Raw genomic sequence first — 20,642 nt, 5'->3', positions numbered from 1 at the left:
TTTTCTCATGACTTGTTGAACACAGCGGCGGTTGCCTGACCTTCTTATGACTTCAGAGTGGGGCCGATTTTTTTTTCTGCCTCATGGTTAATGCCTCCGTTCAAACGACCACGAACAGGTGCGTGCAAAGCGGTCTGGAATGCCAAACGCATGCCTGTAAGATGTTCATACTTATGCTCTCTAAGAATATCCTCCCCTATACGTGTTCTGGGTAAGGTCGTTCTCGACCATCCAGCTATAGAGTAATTAGGGCAATTAGCTAAGTAGCTGAATGTGAATGGGCTTGCTCGGCGCTCTGGGGGCGCCTCATTATGCAGGCGCATTGAATAAAAGGCAGCGGGGGTCAAATGGGTGGGCTAGGCACGGACAAAAAGAGGGGCAGGGACTGTGAGGAGGGCCAGGATTCAAATTCTAAGTGATGTGTTGTCCCCCCATTGTCAGTGGGGTATAATAGCGAGGAGTCCAAACTGGCCGCAGGGCTTTGGAGAGTTGGCATCAGAGAAGGAAGTGGCCGCTCCTCGTCGCTGGAACAGCACTGGCCGGAATTCTGGATTTCACTATGGCCTCTTCAAACTGCACGCGGATTACATCACTTTTCATTTTAATGACGCTGAGCTGCTGTGGAGTGTTTGGGCGCGCGGTGGGCACATCGGAGCTTTTGTCACGGGAGCCACACGAAGCGACTTTACGCACGGGCCGGTGGCTGCGGAGCACCGCGGACCGGTGCGCGGAACTGGAAGCACCTTGGCTGGAGAACACGCAAGAAGCTCCCGTAGATAGCGGGACGCGTTTAGAGATTCGCATGCGGCACTTTTCCTCTAGAGCTTCACGTGGGTTGGTTTTTCCAGGAAAGCCTCTGTTCAGCTTCGTCCGGCGCGTCTACCGCTGCTGTCAAGAAGGAGTAAACTGCAGGAGGCTGAAAGGGATTCAAGGTCGCATGAAAGGAGGTAAGGGGGGGGAGAATACACCCAGGCAAAAGAAACTTTAACTTTTCACTTTAACTTTATGCTCGTACTGTGGAGGTCAGATGTGTTGAGCTGGGTTGATCCTAGTGGGAGAGCGCATTTCTAAAAATTCCCCAAACAAACAGAAAACCCAACTAAAATCGACGATCATCCCTGTGGTTAATCCTCCAAAATGGAGTTTAGTTCAATACATAAAACTATCTGTGTGGTAACCACGGGAACGGGCTCTTCACATCTGTAAACATCAGCTATAACGGCTCCATACAGCTTCTTCTCATAGTTCTTGAGCTTACCTGCTATATTAAGAATATTAATATTCCCAGAGTTTTAAAAAAAGTTGTGCTGCATATTAATCAGGAGATAAGAGAAACTTTGTTCAGTAAACCATTCTGAATGGGTCTAATGAGCAATGAACTAAGTGAATAAATTACAGGGATGAATTGGTGCCTAATTTAGCAGAAAATTAAGCAAAAGAAACACGAAGCAGCCACACACAGAGTAGGCTTTCTGGCTTTTCCTCTGGAAAATATCATTTTTCAGCAGAGGTGAAGTGAAGACAGAAAGGCAGTTTGGGGGTGGATAATGACTTGAATAATGCAGCTGTAGGGAGGACTGTGTTATCTGCACACAAATGAGTCTTAGCTGGCTTAATGTTCCCTTCAAGAATTGTTGAGACATCCTGCTGGCTCATTAACAAGGAATTAGGAGTGAAAACATCACCTCTGCGGCGAAGCCTGACATGAGTGAATGTGCTTCTCTGTGACATGAAATGCTGTACCGTGACTCTGGCAGACTCTTAACCGCCTCTTCTCCGCCTCACCAGATACAGGTGTGGAGTTTGTCCTCACCGGGGAGATCTTATCATTAACGGTTACAAGAGCCGAGCTTCACCTTCAACTTTCCAACCCGCAACATCTGGACATCCGCCCTGTGCTTCCATCCATGGAGAAGCACAAGCTTCCTACAAGGTACAGGCTCAAAACTCAAGAAATGTACTTTTGGTGTTTTTCCACACAGTCTTATTCAAGACACAGTAATATCATTTGACTGATGGGCTCTGGGAATGGCTGGCCTGATTGTGACACTGTCTCTTGCCACCTTTAGGTACACTCTGGGGTCACAGGGTCACACCGTGGAATTGAGAGTGGACCTGCTGTTTCTTTTCCACAGCGCACAGGAGGTCATGGGTGGTCGAAGGCGAGGCCCCAGCCTGACAAACATCTGGCGGGCGGTGTTTTTGTCCGGTGGAGATCCGCCGGGTGAAAAGCCCTTTGTAAAAGATTCGGAGGACAACATGTTGGGGACTCCTCTTCTGGATCTGGGCTTGGTCCTGGGTTGCAGTCAGGATGGAACTGAGGTGTCATGTAGAGATGGTGGTGTTGACTTCACGCACACACCTTTCATGGCTCTTTATTTTGGATGAGGTTAACAATCATACCTGACTGTTTTTGCACGGTCTATTGCCAATACCAGCTGACGACAAACAAAACTGAAAAGGATGCACTTCAATGTCAAAATGATTAATTTATAGGCTAAATCTTTTGCAAACTATCTATCTATCTATCTATATATATGTGTAAATATGTAAATTGTAAATATGACATACTGTAAGTTTATTGTGCAATTTTGTGGTTATGAGACTCGGTCCAGCAGTGGTTCATGACAAAACATGCGGCCTCCTCAGTCTGCTTTGTTCAGCTGCTGTCCTCCTTTAGCTACGCATTAATCTGCCTCGTGCTTCTATTTAAAGAAGTTTTCACAGTTGGTGGGAAAAAGAAGAAAAAACAACACCTGGACAAACAAAGGGCTTGCACATGTGCTTCGACCATGCTGAACTGAGCTGCGATTATTCTGTTCATTTGTGAGGAAGTACAGTTAGACGCTCGGACTCTGTAACAGTTTTCTATCATCCTTCAGAAACTGATGATTATCATCGTTCACTTTTTAAAAATTTTTCATTTGTTTACTCAAAATATGACTTCTGAAGGAGGGGAAAAAAGGACTTATTGTACATTTCTGTTTCTGTGCTTTGCTCATGTGGTTGGACCAACCATAAAATAACTTATTGGCTACACAATAAATCAGCTATTAATAAAATTCTTTAGACGAAAGTATTGACTTTGTTCATCTGTGTTACCGTCCTTAAATTTATGGCACCAAGGAACATAAGGTATAAGATGCCACAATGCTGCTGCCATTCAATAAGCGTTTAATAATGAAAAAATGTATACACCCAAAGGACAAACAAACAATAATAAATGAAAGCCCAGCTAAAAAAACCAGGCAGTCCTGAGGTGGCCTGACTTGGAAACAATTCTTTTTTGTTTCTGGATTCAAAATTGTTATTTTTTTTTGGAACAATTCTTTACCATTGTGAGATACATGCATCTTATTGCCAAATATATATCAAACTGAAGGAATATGACACAAAATCAGATCCATGTGTTCCTGATGTGGTGTGGAGTGTGTGTTTTCAGCCTCTGTGGAGGGATTTGGTTTCAGGCTTTTTCAGTTTTTAGCCTTTAGACTATTTTAAGGATTTGTATCATTAAACACACACACACACTCACCCTCTGACTCAGTTTGCCAGTGGGGGGTGAGGCACTCAAAGCTATTTGAAAGCTGCTAGCCTTAATCTGAATAACAATAATCTGGCCAAAGGGTTCAGGCAGTGAGTAGCCACCATCATCTGAGAGACAATTATCCATTTGTGAGGTAATTAAAAAAATGAATAATGTATGTTATTGTGTTATTTATGCAAAGCGTCACATGACACGGGCACTTTTAAGGTAAGAGGTTTAAGGTAGAGCCTGGCTTGTACTGGATTTTTACAAGCCATGACACACACACACACGTGTGATCGGTGGATAATAATTACCAAGCCAAGCCAATGTATTGGAAGCTATTCATTCATGAGCCATCTCTCATTTCTTTATATGTTGTTAAGAAAATGGGAAATAGGTGCTGTGAATGATTGAACCATGCAGACAAACATGGAAACTAAATGTTTAAGGCAAAAACAGAGATTAGACAAAGTCAATATTTGGTATGATCACTTTTATTCGTAAACATTTACAGTGTGTTTGGGGTCGTAGCATCTGGTTGGAAAGGAAACCACTTCCAACTTGGATCTAAACCTTTAATGAAATTTGTGTTCATAATAGTTTTGGAAAGATCGCCAACGCTCTGTCTCACAGATGGCTGTCCACACTCACAGTTGTACCTCTGTACAAATTGGCTTAATCACTCCATAAGATCTGTTGAGACTGATGTTCAGTCCAGTTCTTGTGTCATTCAGCACAGATTAGTCTTTTCTCCTCAGGCGTTGAGACTCCACCTCAACGCCTGGGGACGCCGTTTGCTGTCCGCCAATTTGGTATTTGGCGTACAGCACTCCCGCACATGGCCCTGTCATTACCCCAAACCGACACTACCCGCTGATCTGTCCTCCACTGACTGATGTCCCCCTGGTCCCAGCTCCTACATTTGTTCCACTTTTAACAGTAATACACAAAACTCTGGACTCGGACCTCTCTCTCCCACAGTCAACACAATACCCGTCATAATCACAAACAGAGAGCAACACAATTATCATAAATCCAGTAACTCCAAAAACATTAATAACCTCCGGCCTCTTCAAAAATCTCAGACTTCATTGAACTCTACTGTCAAAAATCCACCAGTCTCAATTAGTATGGCACTTTTAAATGTCCGCTCTCTGTCGAACAAGTCTTTTATTATTAATGATTTAATTTTAGATAATAAACTTGATTGTTTATTTTTAACTGAAACATGGCTGGGTTCGGATGCACCAGTTGTTCTCACTGAGGCCTCCCCACCAAATTTTAATTTCTCTTTTTCCTTTAGAAGTGGTAAGAGAGGTGGTGGGACTGCATCTTTAACCAACAACACACTCACCACCAAACAAATTTTATTTGATCATTTTACCACTTTCGAATTCCACGCTATTGTTTTTAGCAGCCCTCCAGTTTTATCTGTCACAATTTATAGACCACCTAAAGACAGTGCTGCTTTTATCAAGGAATTCTCAGAATTTTTAACAAACATACATGCAAAATATAACATGATAATTCTAACCGGTGATTTTAATCTGCACATAGATAATCCTTCTGACCCTGCATCAAAAGAATTCTTAAACATTCTTCATTTAATGGATTTTACCCAGCACGTCACGCAGCCGACTCACAACAGAGGACACACTCTGGACCTGGTCATCACCCATGGGCTGTCCACCAGTGTGTCCTCTGTTGTTGACTTGGCTGTCTCTGACCACTACTGTGTGTTTTTTAACATCACTGGTTTTATTCAGCGGGAGACCTCGGTGCGAACTGTGAGGAGGCGCTATCTAACCTCTGAAGTGGCTGCAAATTTTACCAGGGTTTTAGACGAATGCCCCCCTGTGATTCTACCTGCACCCTGTGATTTTATTTTTAATCATTTTAACCTCAAACTGAAGAAAAGCCTTGACTCCGTTGCTCCACTCACCACCAAAAAGATTAACGTAAAACGTGTATCACCCTGGAGAAAGGAAGAAGTCAAAAAACTCAAAAGAAATTGCAGGGCAGCAGAAAGGAAATGGAGGAAAAATAAAAATGAAATCAACTATCAAATACTTTGCGAGCAACTTAAAATTTACAATAATACACTCAGGAATTCAAGAAATTCATACTTCGCCAAAATAATCAGTAATAACAAAAATAATCCCAAGGTCCTCTTCTCCACCATAGATCACTTATTTAACCCTGATTTTAACAGCTCCCAAAGAACCCCCACAGACTCACTCTCTGAGCAGTTTGCAGACCACTTCAGGGGAAAAATCAACACCATCAGATGTGATATTTTATCTTCTCGTGATATGATTTTAAACACATCTGAGGGCTCGACTGTACCTGAGGAGACACTGGACAGCTTTGTCCTGGTTAATGCTGAGAATCTTAAGAAAGTTTTCTCCACAGTGAGACCCACCACATGTCTTTTAGATCCAATCCCCTCTCCACTTTTTAAAACACTTTATGGATTTTTTGAAGCGGAGCTTTTATACATGATGAATTGCTCTTTTCAGTTGCGTGTCTTCCCTGCTGCCTTTAAAACGGCGGTGGTGAGGCCCCTTCTGAAGAAGAGCAATTTGGATTGCAATAATTTTAATAACTACAGACCTTTATCCAACTTACCATTTTTAAGTAAAATTTTAGAAAAACTTGTTTTTATTCAGATTAATGATTTTCTGAATGATAAACAGATCCTAGAAATATTTCAGTCTGGATTTAGGGTGAACCACAGCACAGAGACCGCTCTCCTAAAGGTTTTAAATGATCTTAGATGTAACTGGGACGCCCAAAAGCTCTCAGTCCTGGTGCTACTGGATCTAAGCGCAGCCTTTGATACAGTAGACCACGCTATTCTTTTAAACAGACTGAAACACATGGTGGGCCTCTCTGGTGCTGTACACAACTGGTTCACTTCCTATCTCTCAGACAGAACTTTTATGGTGAGTATGGATACATGCTCCTCTAAGATCCATAAAATGACATGTGGTGTGCCTCAAGGGTCGGTTTTAGGCCCTGTACTTTTTAATTTGTATATGCTCCCTCTTGGCGGTGTCATCAGGAAGCATGGAGTGAACTTCCACAGTTACGCTGATGATACTCAGCTGTACATCTCCATGTCTCCTGATGACACCAGACCAATGGATGCCCTTTTTAACTGTATTCTAGATATAAAATCTTGGATGGCAGAAAACTTTTTACAGCTTAACCAGGACAAAACTGAAGTTTTAATCATCGGTCCTGAGGCTCAGAGAGAGAAACTCTTGTCTAAATTACAGGCATTTTCACTATGTCCTTCACTACAAGTGAAAAACCTGGGTGTTATTCTTGACTCTGAGCTTGGTTTTATCCCACATATTAAACATGTAACCAAAACTGGATTTTATCATCTAAAAAATATAGCCAGAGTCCGCCCTATTCTCTCTCGGGCCAACACGGAGATGCTGATGCATGCTTTTATTACCAGTCGCATTGATTACTGTAATGCCCTGCTCTCTGGTCTCCCCAAAAAGAATATTTCACCTTTGCAACTTTTGCAAAACTCTGCAGCTCGTGTGCTGACGAAGACCAGAGGGCGGGCCCACATTACACCGGTTTTACAATCGCTGCATTGGCTCCCCGTGTGTTTCAGGATCGATTTTAAAGTTCTTTTACTGGTTTTTAAATGTCTTAATGGTCTTGCGCCTTCTTATCTTTCAGATCTGCTTTTACCATATGAAACCTCGCGGACCCTGAGGTCCTCTGGTACTGGCCTTTTGATTGTCCCTAAAGTCAGGACACATACTCACGGAGAGGCAGCTTTTCAGTGGTATGGTCCTCGACTGTGGAACAGCCTGCCGGAGGAGCTCAGGGCCGCAGAGAACGTACATGTTTTTAAAAACAGGCTCAAGACCCACCTTTTTAATTTAGCTTTTAACTAACGCTTATTTATTTAATGCTTATTTATTCTATCCTGTTGTTCTATTTATATTATTAATTTAGTTTTACCTAATACCTATTGATTGTATTCTTATTCATTTTTTATCTTCTTACTCTGTTTATACTTATATTTATATTATATCCCACTCTTATTTATTTTATCTTTTTATCCTGTTTATATTCTTATTAGGTCATATCTCCAGTGTTTCCTCGGAGGGGGCTCTCTGCACCGGGGCTGTGATTGACCGTGGCTGCTGGGGCTCTGTGGGTCCTCTGAGCCTGGCTGGGGGGCTTCTTTGCCTCCCTCCTGCTGTGTGCCCAACCTGGAGGCTGCGGTCTGTGACCGGCTCCCGGTGCAGACGGCTCCCTGTGATAGTGTTTCCTCACTTGGCTAATGCGTACCCAGCCCAATTTTACTCTTTAGGTGTGTGTGTGTGTGTGTATGTGTGTGTGTGTGTGTGTGTGTGTGTGTGGGGGGGGGATGTGTGTATCATGACTGCTTCTGTTAATGACAGTGCGGGGAATGAGTGGGAGGGTGGGGTGGGTTGCTTTTAACCATGTAAAGCACTTTGTGCTACAGTTTGTTTTGTATGAAAAGTGCTTTATAAATAAAGATTGATTGATTGATTGATTGATTGATTAAGCATGACTTCTGTCCACATGCACGTCTCAGTGTCAGATCTTTGCTGGATTTTTCAATAAAGACCTCATTGGATTACATAAATTACTTTCGCAAACTGTTCATCCGGTGTAGATATATTTCTTTAGGCTTTCGCTGTGCAGAGATATACAAAGTTTTCGACTAACAGCTCCATGGGAGTCTCCTTGTTAGAGTAAAAACACCATTTTATGTGTCAAACTTATCTTTGGCATTTTTCATAGATTTGGCTAAAGAAACAGGAACAGATGTGTTTTTGCAACAGGCTACTAGCAGTAAAATGATTAAATGCTATTTTATGTTTTGCCAAGTTGTCTGTTATGTGTCGGCAACATTGGTTTATTCCTTGAGTTGCGCATCTTTTATGCTCAAGTGATTGGTAACATAACGGAATAAGTTCGTCTGAGAGTGAGGGAGGAGCAAGGACTGCAATGAAAATGAGCCGAGCCGAGCCAAAAAAAAAAAAAAAAAAAAAAAAAAAGAGCAGACAAGACCACTTAAATACAGCTCTGGCTCCTTGGAAGAAAAGAAAGAAATGAGGGGTGGCTCAAGACTTTTGTACACTACACTAAGTCACACTTTTTAATACATTGCTTTTTAATTCCAAAGTACTTGGCCTAAAAGAAATTCAATTAACCAGAGCACTACTTTCAAATATCAAATGACCTGGAATAATTGTAGGTGGTAACTCCTGGGTGGTGGAGGTGGAAGAACAGCAACAACACATTCTGATAAAATAGCACATTTATTAAAAAGACAGCATTTATCAGCAGTTCCCATATATGCCATATCTGAGGCAGAAGATCAGGGGTCTCGCATACAGTATCTCAGTCCACCTGCTGTTGCTTACATCCCTCAGAAGAGCAATTATTTACCAAACACGTGCGTATAAGGTACAACTTGCACACTCCAGGTCTCACACATACACATTCACGGCAGCAGACCCGGCTGTTCAAATTTAATGGGCTGCTGCCTGGACAATGGGCAAGTTGGCTGATGTTCTGCTGTTCAAATTTGTTTCAGTTTAAATTGATCTCACGTTTAGTTATTTAAAAAAAAAAAGAAAAAAAAAAAAGGAAAAAAAAAAAAAGAAAACAACATGCCAAAACAAACAAAAATAAAAAAAACAATTTTACAATAATTACAGAGCAATTCAAACAACTCTTTTACAATGATATCTTTTGTTTGAAAAGAAGATAGAGTATTATGGCATCGCCTCAATAAATGCGATGACAAGACATGAAATGACATGTTAGTTTGATTTAGAACGTTTCCCAGGTGAAAAAAAGGATGAGAGGTAATTATTTTGCACCATGTTAGGACTGTGATGAACAATTTGGATGGAATGACTGAAATTCTTTGGTTCTCATGTGGGGAAAAAAAAAAAAGCAGAGCAGATCTTCATTCCACTGCGGTAGTTTAACTACGAGACCAACAACAAAAGGTCTGGAAAGAAGGATGTGAGGAGACTGCTTGAAATAAGTTGTGGGTATATGTTTATTACACTTTTCCTGCAAAACTTTTTTTTTTGTGGCTTTTGAAAGGGTTTTTGAGTTGGGGTTAAGAACAGACTTGATGTACATCGTAATTCTTCTGACATGCATCCTGTTCTCCTAAAAAGAGTCCTTCCTGTGGAATGAAAATCTAGCCCTGAAAAGTTTTTTGTACAGAGAAGGAAGAAAAAATAAAATAAAAGGCTGTTTTGACATAAGCCAACAAAAGAGCCACCTCAAGGCGAATGATGGTAAAGCGCATTTGTATTTAACAATTCAAGGCAACAAAGACACATGCACGCACACATACATACACACAAATGACATTTTAAAATACATGAGGCAGTGCAAAATGTCACACCAATAATATATCACGTTTTAAAAAGTCAAACTAAAACAAATCCTGAGGAAAAAAAATTCAAACAAATCCAAGCGTATTATAAAATATCTCCAGGTCAGCCCCGCTCCGATTTAAATTACACCTAACGCAATGGAAGATCCCATATATTCAGAGATAATCTCATTTGTTTGACAGACAGCTCACCTGGCTGCCTGTTAGAATTTTCATACTCTGTACCAATAACCATTTCTCCCTAGAAGAAAGGCCACAAAGTCATCTTCATAAGAAACAAAAAAAAGACAAGATCGAAAACAAACCCTCACCTATAACCCCAAATTAACAAAACCCAAAACATTGCCGTCACACGATAAAAAGTGTGATCTTGTACCTTATATACAAACGCGACTGTGTAGACTTGCAGAGGAGCAGAATATGGTGACTTTGGCGCTGGATTAAATGAACGTTTTGCATCTTTTCAGAGGAAAGAAAGGCGCTTATACAGATTGGTGACAAATGAAAGAAAGAAAAAAACAAAAACAAAACAAAAAAAACAAAAAAAAAACGACCCAAAACAAAATCAGTCACACACTTGACGACTGCAGCGAGGAGACCTTATTTTCTGCTGTGCTATGAGAGGCATTTTGATGGGATGGCTTGGGTCCACTTGGCCCCCTGAAGCTGGTGTTACATTTTCCCTGCAAGGGGTGAGCGCAAGGCTCCAAGAGGACATCTGTGTGCCCCCCCCTTTTTTTTTTTTTTTTTTTTTTTTTTTTTTTTAAACCATGCAAATAGTACACTATATTATAAATAGTACACTATTTATAATAAAGAATTATAAAAATTTCTTGATGGCTCCTTTGAGCGATGGACGCAAGCTTGCACATGACAAGGGTGGCGTGTCCACGTCAGGCTGGGAGCAAGTTGCTGCCCCAAGTGGAGGAGGTTGAGTATCTCCAGGTCTTGTTTGTGAGACAGAAGGAAGGAGCAGGTGTATGCTCCAGTGCTCCGTCATGGTGAAGAGGGAGCTGAATGTGAAAGCGAAGCTGTTGAATTACCTGTGGATCACCTATGGCCATGAGCTCTAAATAGCAACCAAAACAATGATGGATCACATACAAGCGGTGGAAAAGAGGTTCCTCTGAAGGGTGTCTAGGTTCTGCCTTAAAGACTGGATGGCTATTCGGGTCAGCAGAGCTGCTGGATCTCTGCAACAAAATGAGCCAGTTGAGCTCAATCAGGCATCTGACTTGGGCCTGATCTGAGCTCCTGGATGAGGTGTTTCGGTTACGTCCAACTGAGACTAGGCTGGAGTAGACCCCGGACACGCTGGAGAGATTCGTGTCTCTCAGCTGTCTTAGGAACACTTGAAGGTAAAGAAGGTGGCTGGGGAGAGAGATCTCTGCTTAAGGAGCTGTCCTGGGACCTAGATAAGTGGCAGAAAATGCACAGACAGATGGAAGGAATGACTACGCATTCTTGATGTCTGTGTCATCAAGCGAGCCTAAGTGCCACAATAAAGGCAAAGGTCAGCGGAATCAAATGATCATCTTTGTCCTACAAGAAACAAACAAAAAACACAAAAAAAAAACAAACAAAAAACCTTCAAACCCGATGGGAGTGACTTGAAAGAGGTTCCAAGTTTAGTTTCACTCCCAATTAAAAAACATGCTGAGACTCAGTCAAGACATTTTGGCATCACCAGCAAAATTCTGAAGATAATTACAATTAACCACTTAGGAAATTCTACCACGTTTGGCTGCCTTAACCCAACCAAAAATAAAGTGAAAATACAAGTAAACTTCACGCTAAAACAACCTGAACATGCTAAAGCTCCCACATAAGACACCAGTCAGTTTCCTTCGTGACACACTTATGATCTGGAAACTTTGAGAATCAGTGCCAAGGCACACTGAAACACTGTTGGTTTGTTCTTTCATTTCTCACCAGTCTGTATGAAATAAGAGTTTACAACATTTAAAAGAAACAAAAAAACAAACCAAAAACCACACAACTACCATAAACTGGCTAAATATTTTCTGGTACCAAATTTTTAAACCACCATCAATCACAATGAGGAGGAGGACTGAGGAAGCATCCACGACACCTGAATTATTAATCACTTTTCAAGTACTGCCTATGGCAACAGCAATACTAGTCAGAGAGGGAAGAGGAGGATTGGGTGGTGGTGGTGGGTACTTAAGACGCATTAGTGAAACAGGCAAAGTTACAAAATCATCCTCAGAGTAGAGCTAAGCACTTAAGGTAAGTAACTAGATACATTAACAGGAGACTTCACAACAACGCCACCAAAACCAAAAAACAAAGCCTCTTTTCAGTCTGCGTGGAAAGCCAAGAACATTTTTGTCCAAAAGCTGTGACCAAAGTCAAAGCGGACGCCGACAACATGGATATGCAGGGGTGTGTGAGGCGGAGGGGGAAGGCTCATAGATTTCATTTGTCCCCAATTTGATCAACTCAAAAGACCGAAACATGACCCCACAGGAAATTCACAATGTAACTACACAAAAAGGTACAGGCAACACTGAAACGTTTGACGACAACAGAATGGAAAAAGCTAAGAGAAGAATTGAATAAAGGTTCACATATAACATCTGGTACACAGTTGATTTTTTTTGAACTTATATTATTGTTGTGCTTTCTCACCTCTCAGAGGACAAACATCTGATATACAAAGAGTGACTTGGAGAATATGACAAGTGTATCGAGGTCAGGGGGGTTTTAATCATTTACAATCCTAATATTAAGAAGTCCTAAACTGTTCTGATGGTTTAACATTGCAGAGTCAACTACTCACATTTGTTTTAAAACACATTTTAGACAAGATATAAAATTCAAATAAAAAAAACAAACAAACAGAAAAAAAAAAAAAAAACAAAAAAACAAAACAAAAAAAACAGGCCACCATGTTTGAAGTTTTCTGATAAAAATAAAAATGACATTCTTAGGTGAAACAAAAAGAAAGACACGCACTAGTGAATGAACAGGGAAAAAAAAAAAAAAAGGCAGATGTCACAGAAAATACAGCGATGTAACTGACTCAATGAAGCTTTTCACAGCATGAACTTTGCCTCTCACTAAATATGAATATGGCGTCTTTTACTGAAGGAAATGGCTTTGTTTAAAGATTTGATGTGCAACTTGTAAAATAAACCCATCCTCGGGATGAAAAAAAACAAAAAAACAAAAACCAACAAACAAAATCCAATAGGGTCTTGTAATTTGTGATCACAGATGAGGACACTTTTTGATGGCCCTGATTTAGTATTTGGTGGAACAATACCAAAGATGTTCATCACTGCACACAGACGCATTTCTGAAACCCGACCTACATTTATGTAAAGGCAAGGCGACTTAGACAGCAAGTGAGCCCACTGGTTTGCAAAGGACTTTCAGATATTTCAACATGGCAGGTAGAAGATGGCACATCAACAAAAAGGACCAACTAGAACAGAAAGATACAAAAATTTCCATCTCTGCACTTGTCTCTCAGATGACAACTGCATTTCCATTAACCGTGACTTTTGATTTCTAGTTAGTTCTATTTAATCAAATTCTCAGCAGTACCATTTCCAATTTGAAGATAACATGTCTGGCCAGATGCTGAGCAGGAGTGCATTCTTGTTACACCCCATACAAAGCAATGCTTTTTAGTTTACAAAAACCGTCCCGGACCAATCACTCCTGAGCATCTTTTTAATGCCAAAATGTTGTTTTTTTGTTTTTTTTTTCCCCAGACCTTGAAGGACTGGTGTGGAAATGGCTAACACTGTTCAAAAAGGTCAGCAGAGGTGGATGCAAACACATTCACAGAGAAGCGCACAGCATACACTTCCCACATCTCCTTTTCTTTCCCCATTCTTACAGCATCTGCTTCGTTTTGCAGTGGGTCTTCCAAGTGTTATTGTCTTCTTTGTGTACTTCCTTGTCCAGCCCTCTCCTGTGTGTATGTTTTACCTGTGCTGCTGTTACCACCATGACCCCCTCCCCCCCTCATTCTCCCCCTCCCTTTCTTCACAGTCCCGTGTCCATCTCATCCACCTGATGTCTCCTCCGCCGATAGTTTTAGCTCACAGCCGGCAGAGGCAGAACAGTGTTGGGATGAATACCCCAAACGCAACAAGGATGGGAAACATTAGGCTGCTGTTGTCAGCTGCGTATGGGTTTGGTGTTCGGGGGCCTGACTGGACCCTGTGATGGGTACCTTTTGGGGGCTTTTTCTTCCCACCTTCCTCGCCTACTTCACCCTCATCGTCGTCGTCGTCATCGTCCTCAGGCTTCTCTAAGCCAGGGTGAGGTTGAAGCTTTGGTACATCTGTTAAAAGATGTAGAACAAAAGTCAGGTAGAGCTCGCTGGTCCCAGAAACTCAAAATGCTTTATTCAACACACTTCACTGTAAAGTGCTGAACAATCTCCGGACTCACCTTCTAATGTCCCCTTCATCACGTAGAGAGCGCAGATCTTGGGGTTGTCATAATAACCCTGAAACAGCAGATTCAACAGAGTCAAATGTAACCAAAACGTGTATCCACATATACTTTCAAAGCTCCCATTTAGTTGTTTGAGTTTCCATGTTTGTTTCTCGACTTCCCATTCGGTTTGTGGTGTACATTTAATCACATTTTCTGTCCAAATGGAGTTCAACTGATTCAGGGAAGAAAATCTTTTTAGACAGGAAAAATGCAAAGAGTGCCAGTGGTCCACAAAAAAAAAAAAAAAAAAAAAAGAAGAAAGAGGTCACTGCAGAAACTTTCCCAAGTATGCCACTTTATAAATTTAGCATACAGTCGCATGTCCTACAAACAGGCTACCTGCTGTCATTCGGTAGACCTCAGAGCTTTAAAAGGAATCCTAAAGCTGTATTTTTTTTCTATGGCTGCAGCTCATTGATTAACATTTACTAGTATAAACTGAAATGTGTAATAATTGTGATGCATGTGTGTGAAAATAAATGGTAACAAGACAATTTCCATTTGGAGTCATTCAGTGAAACTAGTTAAACACATTTGAAATGAGAACACCACAGAATATTTGTACAGTAACACAACCCATGACTTAATTTTGGTCATTTTGCCACGTCACTCCAAAACCGCAGATAGCAGTCAATAAGAAGTCACACGCATATGCGCGCATTTTATTTTTTTTATTGATTTATGTATTTTTATATGTGTGTGTAAGTAGTCCTACTTAATTAGGTCAAGTAAGCTTTGAGGGTTTTTTTTTTGGGGGGGGGGGGGGGGGGGGGATTTTAATTCATTCATGCTCATATATCTCAAAAGTCTGAAGTCGAACATGATGGATTATGTGAATGGGAAACACATAATACTGCTGCTACACTCTCACTGGAGGAGATACTTAACAAAATAAGAATTATTACCTTCTGATAAAGCAATAAACAGCAGGTCATATCAAAGAATTAAAATAAGAAAAAAAACAACAATAAAAACAGACTGAAGAAGTCACTTGGATGAGTGACGAAACGTTTCTCCCACAAAACGCTACGTTCAGATGAACAGATTCAACTTTTGGAGATTTACTTTCCTGGATGATTGAGAATGCATCAAGACAAACAATAAAAACACACTCACACATGAGACTCTTACTGAGTAAACCACCATTTCAAAGGCACTTATTGGGAACCTCACTGATAACATCGATTCCACTATTAACAGGAGCATGAAAGATTCAAGATATAAAAATATGGTACAAGATGCACAAACTATTCTAAAGACAATTAGTTTGAAAAGCTTAAAGACACTATGGGGGATAAATGATACCAAGGAAGGCAACAAGGTTTGTGAGTCAGCTGTGATGAGGGCATGCCTCAAAACACAGGGTTCAAGCACTGATGAAATTATTATTAATTTTTTTGAATCATTACATTACATTATTTAACCTCCTAGGACCTGGCGTCCACATATGTGGACATCACATTTTGGATTGTCTAGACCAAAATATTAAATTTTGCTCTACAAGGGCCTGATAACCACTTATGAGGACATTATACTCCCACTGTTCTATCGAAATTTAAAACGAATGTCCTCATATGTGGATCTCATTTTTCTCAGAAACAAAAATCAAGTTTAACAAAAAAAAAAAAAAAAAAAAAAAAAAAAAAAAAAAAAATAATCAGGTAATTCTTTGTTTTTACATTCATCAGGTCCCAATCAGCCCAAATTGCAAAGATAAATTGAAAATGCATGCCATGAAAGAGTTCAGGTCTTAGGAGGTTAAAGGAAAATAAGATGTTACAATGTTAACCAATCCAACCATTTTGACACCCCCAACGTTCACAGACATTACCCACAAAACTCTCACCATCTGTGTCGATATGAAAATAGATGCAAGTAAACATCCAATGAATTCACAGGCGTCCTCTATCGTGCATGCTCTACTCAGACAACATCCTGGCCTAAACTAAATAAACCACTTCTAGGAGTGAGAGTCCTGTTGCGCGCTCAATGTTGGAAAGGACAGCTTCAGATAATATCTTGATGTGATTCTCCTGATATTTACCAAAGCTCATGTGTCAAGATGATCCAGAAATGAATAAACTCAAAATCACAGAAACTAATGTGAAACAGCACGTTACATCTGTGACATGAAAACAGACTGTTCAGAAAGAATGAAAACCACAGATGTGCCACACTCTTAGTAAGCCTGTTCCTCCTCCACCACTAATTTGAATGCACCACCTGCAAGTATCAAAGCTAGTGATGTACACCTAGCTTTAATTTTTAGCTTATTTATAACAATTCATATTAAATCTAACAGGTATAGTTATAGTGAAATCAGGGAGGCAAAAAAAACAAAAAACAAAAAAAACAACAACAACCCAAAAAACAAAACAAACATGATTTAATTTCTCTTTTTTTTAAAGAAGCATGGTAGGGTCTGGGCTTTAGGCTTTTTCTTCAGAGGCTTTTGAGTTTTCAACAAGTTCTGTGACTCCACCCATAAACAGCAAAAACAGTATCTGCTATGCCAGTTATTTTCTTCAGTTCCTTAAAAATAATAGAAGGAACATTTGCACAGAAAAACATGCCACATCAAGTTCACTCTACCCTAAAAAGGCCAATATGATACTGGATGGTTATCAGTCACTTTCACAGCCCACACACCAACTGGCTATCAAGAGACACTTTCACGAAGGGAGTTTATTATGCAAACCTTTGTGTGTGACAGAGGTAATGGCACCCATGACACACAAGTAGTTATGTTCATATCTAGATCAAACTGTATTTGAGTTATATTAATATAAAGTGAGTACTACCTGGTCTCCCAACCTCTGACTATTACACATAGCTGCTTGTTGCCATATTATAATGATAAAACACTATTAGAGATATAGAAAATAAGAATTACATTGTTTTTGGACATGTTGGGGTTAAAAGAAGTGTTTTAAGCTCATGAAATGACAAAGACTTCCAAATACACCAATCATATGTAAACCGTGTGTAAAAATAGCCAAGCAGGTATTTCTCAGATAATTCAACAAATTAGAACTCACCTTTACAAACTCCACAGTGAGCTTGCCATTGAAAGTGGACACCTCTCCCTGCACGCTCAGCTTGCCCCGTCTAATAGAGAAGGGCACGATCTCATCGTGAGCAGTACTGTGTCCTACTCGATCAAAGATATCCAGGTCCTTCACCACCACGTGGCCATTTAGACGAACATCAAACACCTGGAAAAACATTCCTGAATCAGTAATGATTAACACATCATTCTTGTACCGTCACTTACAGACACCTTTAGCAGGGAACATTAACAACTCATAAAGTACAAGAAAATGTGGATTAAATGTGAGGTTATCATGTTCCTTTCACACAGTGGTCATGAGCTGGGAAATATACTGGGCCATAACCAATTTAAATGCAACAAAAAATGTTTATATATAAAAATGTTTCCTCCCTCTTTATTCATTATTCTCACTAACTTCTTATTAATTAGCAAATCATACCATGAACAGCTTTTTAAAACTGCCTTACCTTTTGCTGTGACTGAGCAAAGTAAACTTCTGCATACTTCATAACCAGTATATACTCTCCTTCTTCACGAATGGGAACGTCATATCCAAAGCTGTCTTCATTGTAGCGCTCTGTCTGGTACAAAATCTGGTCCTCCTGATTGGACCGTAGTATTGGCAGACGCATCCCATAATTAGACGCTACAAACGGACAACATCATCAGGCTCGGTATGCAATCAGAAGACAAGATCTGTCTAACAGCAAAAGTACTAGAAATATGCTGCAAGTCAACTAAAGCAGCACATTGCAAAACCCCACATTTGATGACATAACAGCACCGTGCGTCAAGAAAGTAACCAACCATGCTGCGTTTTCACTAAGGTTCAATAAGTTTGGCTCAAAAATGGAACCAAAAACTGTTCTCCAGTCACGCTGATCACATCAGTACCTGCTTCCTCTACATACTGAGTGGGGCGGGGCTGTAGCCCTCTATGCTGACTCCTCATAAGTTTGGAGCTACTTGCGGAAGCTAGAGTACGCAGGGGTTTCTGCAGGAAATGCCAATTTTACCTCCGTGGAGCACCTACCTTCACAATGTCACTCTCACTAGAACATCAGAGGTGAAGCCTAGCGAAGACACGCACGCGTCTTAACAGTTAATCACGTTCACTCACCTTTACCAACTTTCCCTTCTAGTGGGTCCTTTTTGTAGTGAATCCCGTGCACATCTACATGCGCGTCGCCCCCGGCATTTACAGCCCAGATAACCCGTTCAGAGAGGCTGGGGCCCCCACCATCTGCCCAGGACTGCTCGGACAGCAGCGACAGCACCGCTGCGACCAGCCCGGCGACGAGCTGCGCCGTGACCCGCTGCATTACCTCACACCGCCTGCTCCTGGACACACAGACACTCAGCGTCGGTATTTCCCCGCATGCAGCATGTAACATTAACTGTACCAGATTAGCCAGTGTCAGGAGCTAGCAAGCTCGTCTTGATGACATGAAACATGATATCTTTAAGTTAGCCAGTATGCTAACGTTAACAGTACCGGCAGTGGCATTTTGCACATACACACAGAAAATGTCAGCCAAGTCATAAACAATTATTGTAATTTCACGGTGACAAAGTCACGACATACCACCTCTGTATTCACAGGCCAAAGAATAAAAGATAATGAGAAATTAGCAGCGAATAACGTTGGTTAGTTAGCTAGGCTAGCTTGCTAGCTAACCTACCTGTCTAACCAGAAATTCTTGGTGAATGAGAGCCCGGCAAATCTTACCTTCTCCTGTCACAAATATCTCCAACCTGGATTTTGCCAACGTATACGCGTGTCTCTGCTTGCCCTGTGTGGCTGTGTGCCTACAATCTACACTGTGTGATAACTTCACCTAGTACAGATATTGTTAGTTGCTGCTGACTACAGCCTCCTACACTGACTTTCATTCAATGTGTGCATCCAAATGAACATTTGCTCTGCTACTAGCTGCAGCTGCTGGCAGTTTGCAGAGGGCGGAGCAGCACTACCTAACTTACACTTCAAATGACTGACAAGTACTTCGTCCAATCACATTACTCCGCCGCTAAAAGGTTTCCCGGACCATCAAACACATTTTGTATAACACAAACCAATCACATAATTCTTTGTTTAAACACAAAGAACACAGCTAATAATTCACTTTTAGAAGAATATAACAGGAAATTACTTTTTGAAGGCTGGAACAATTATGCACCCTTAATAGAAACAGGCAAGACTTGTCGTGCGTCTTTTTTTCCACGTCAAGTGAGGGATTTGAGCTTTCATGCCCCGAGTTTAGCCTTAAAGGCAACATAGCGCAGAAGAGTCTTCAGAAGAGTTTTAGGAAGTGACTATAAGGCATAAAAATATTTTAAAACTTCTAAACTCTAATGAAACTAATGTATTTTTCAATAGTTGCTTGGGATTAAAGCTTTCTTTGCCCGTCAGTTTAACTATCAGTCCCTTTGAAAAAACCGCCCGAGGGAAGGCTGTTAAGAAATCTGACAGCTCTACTCACTCTGTAAAAACAAGGAAAAATATTCAACGCTGCACTTCCAGTATTTTTTGTTTCTTTTAAATATAATGAACTGAACTATCTAGTCATACAGCATACAGCACGTGTTCTTTAAGAAGAAGTACCGCCCCCTGTTTTTCCGGTATGGTAGGGTCTCGGCCAATTGGGAAAGTCCAACGCAACGCGCACCCAGGAGAGCCGTCTGCGCGAATACGGGGCACCTGAGAATTGACCAGAAAGATATGAATGAAGATAGTTGCTATGGCAACGGCCAACTGCCACGGATGACAGGTGTTTTACGAATGCCTTTTTTCGTTTTAACTTGCTAAATATCCTTTCTTCTTAAAATAAAGCGTAATAAAAAGAAATAGTTTAGTGCGGCTGTTTCTCTGTTTGAACCACTACTGACAGTAGTGTTACGGCGGCACACGCCTACAGAGCCATAGTGTTTCCACGAAGTACATTGGTTTGTTGCTGCTTCACAGGCATTTAGGGCTCGGCTACATCTTTTTCTCCAAAGGACAAATAACCCAGAGGCAGCACGTGATAGTGCAGTTATGTCATGGGTGTTGCAGTGCCCGCCTCAGTGTTTGGTTGTTTGTGCATGAAAACTTCATCTTGCACTGAAAATGTAGGCAAAGCATTAAAACAGACGTGTTCTTTAACTTTGTTGGTTGC

The 20,642-nt window shown here is 40.9% G+C and overlaps 2 protein-coding genes across 4 annotated transcripts; one reads left to right on the top strand and one right to left on the bottom strand.

The window, feature by feature from the left end:
* Positions 1 to 52: 52 nt before the first annotated feature.
* On the top strand, positions 53 to 3,076 carry si:ch211-170d8.2 (uncharacterized). The gene is made up of 3 exons (XM_005473008.4): positions 53 to 947; positions 1,789 to 1,933; positions 2,070 to 3,076. The coding sequence occupies exons 1-3, from the start codon at positions 560 to 562 to the stop codon at positions 2,386 to 2,388; spliced, it is 852 nt and encodes a 283-aa protein (XP_005473065.1). The 5' UTR covers positions 53 to 559; the 3' UTR covers positions 2,389 to 3,076.
* Positions 3,077 to 8,834: 5,758 nt separating this feature from the next.
* On the bottom strand, positions 8,835 to 20,483 carry mlec (malectin). Of its 3 annotated transcripts, none has more exons than XM_003445579.5 (6): positions 19,968 to 20,483; positions 18,605 to 18,825; positions 17,952 to 18,130; positions 17,471 to 17,647; positions 14,385 to 14,442; positions 8,835 to 14,274 (listed from the first exon to the last, which is right to left on the bottom strand). In XM_003445579.5, the coding sequence occupies exons 2-6, from the start codon at positions 18,804 to 18,806 to the stop codon at positions 14,030 to 14,032; spliced, it is 861 nt and encodes a 286-aa protein (XP_003445627.1). In that variant the 5' UTR covers positions 18,807 to 18,825; positions 19,968 to 20,483; the 3' UTR covers positions 8,835 to 14,029. The 3 variants fall into 3 exon arrangements, with proteins under 3 accessions (XP_003445627.1, XP_005473062.1, XP_005473061.1); XM_005473005.4 differs by lacking the exon at positions 19,968 to 20,483 and adding an exon at positions 19,638 to 19,847; XM_005473004.4 differs by lacking the exon at positions 19,968 to 20,483 and adding an exon at positions 19,214 to 19,515.
* Between the last annotated feature and the right edge of the window lie 159 nt (positions 20,484 to 20,642).

Source organism: Oreochromis niloticus, linkage group LG12, assembly GCF_001858045.2.
Source record: "Oreochromis niloticus isolate F11D_XX linkage group LG12, O_niloticus_UMD_NMBU, whole genome shotgun sequence".
Lineage (NCBI taxonomy): Eukaryota > Metazoa > Chordata > Actinopteri > Cichliformes > Cichlidae > Oreochromis > Oreochromis niloticus.
This window is presented reverse-complemented; position numbering and strand designations above follow the sequence as displayed.

What these genes read in the sequence shown, in the direction of transcription:
- si:ch211-170d8.2 (XM_005473008.4), top strand. Translation starts at nt 560, where the DNA reads ATGGCCTCTTCAAACTGCACGCGGATTACATCACTTTTCATTTTAATG. An exon ending in TCAAGGTCGCATGAAAGGAG is followed by an intron (nt 948 to 1,788) that starts GTAAGGGGGGGG and finishes CCGCCTCACCAG; the next exon opens with ATACAGGTGTGGAGTTTGTC. An exon ending in AAGCACAAGCTTCCTACAAG is followed by an intron (nt 1,934 to 2,069) that starts GTACAGGCTCAA and finishes TGCCACCTTTAG; the next exon opens with GTACACTCTGGGGTCACAGG.
- mlec (XM_003445579.5), bottom strand. Translation starts at nt 18,806, where the DNA reads ATGCAGCGGGTCACGGCGCAGCTCGTCGCCGGGCTGGTCGCAGCGGTG. An exon ending in AGAAGGGAAAGTTGGTAAAG is followed by an intron (nt 18,131 to 18,604) that starts GTGAGTGAACGT and finishes GTCCGTTTGTAG; the next exon opens with CGTCTAATTATGGGATGCGT. An exon ending in TTGCTCAGTCACAGCAAAAG is followed by an intron (nt 17,648 to 17,951) that starts GTAAGGCAGTTT and finishes ATGTTTTTCCAG; the next exon opens with GTGTTTGATGTTCGTCTAAA.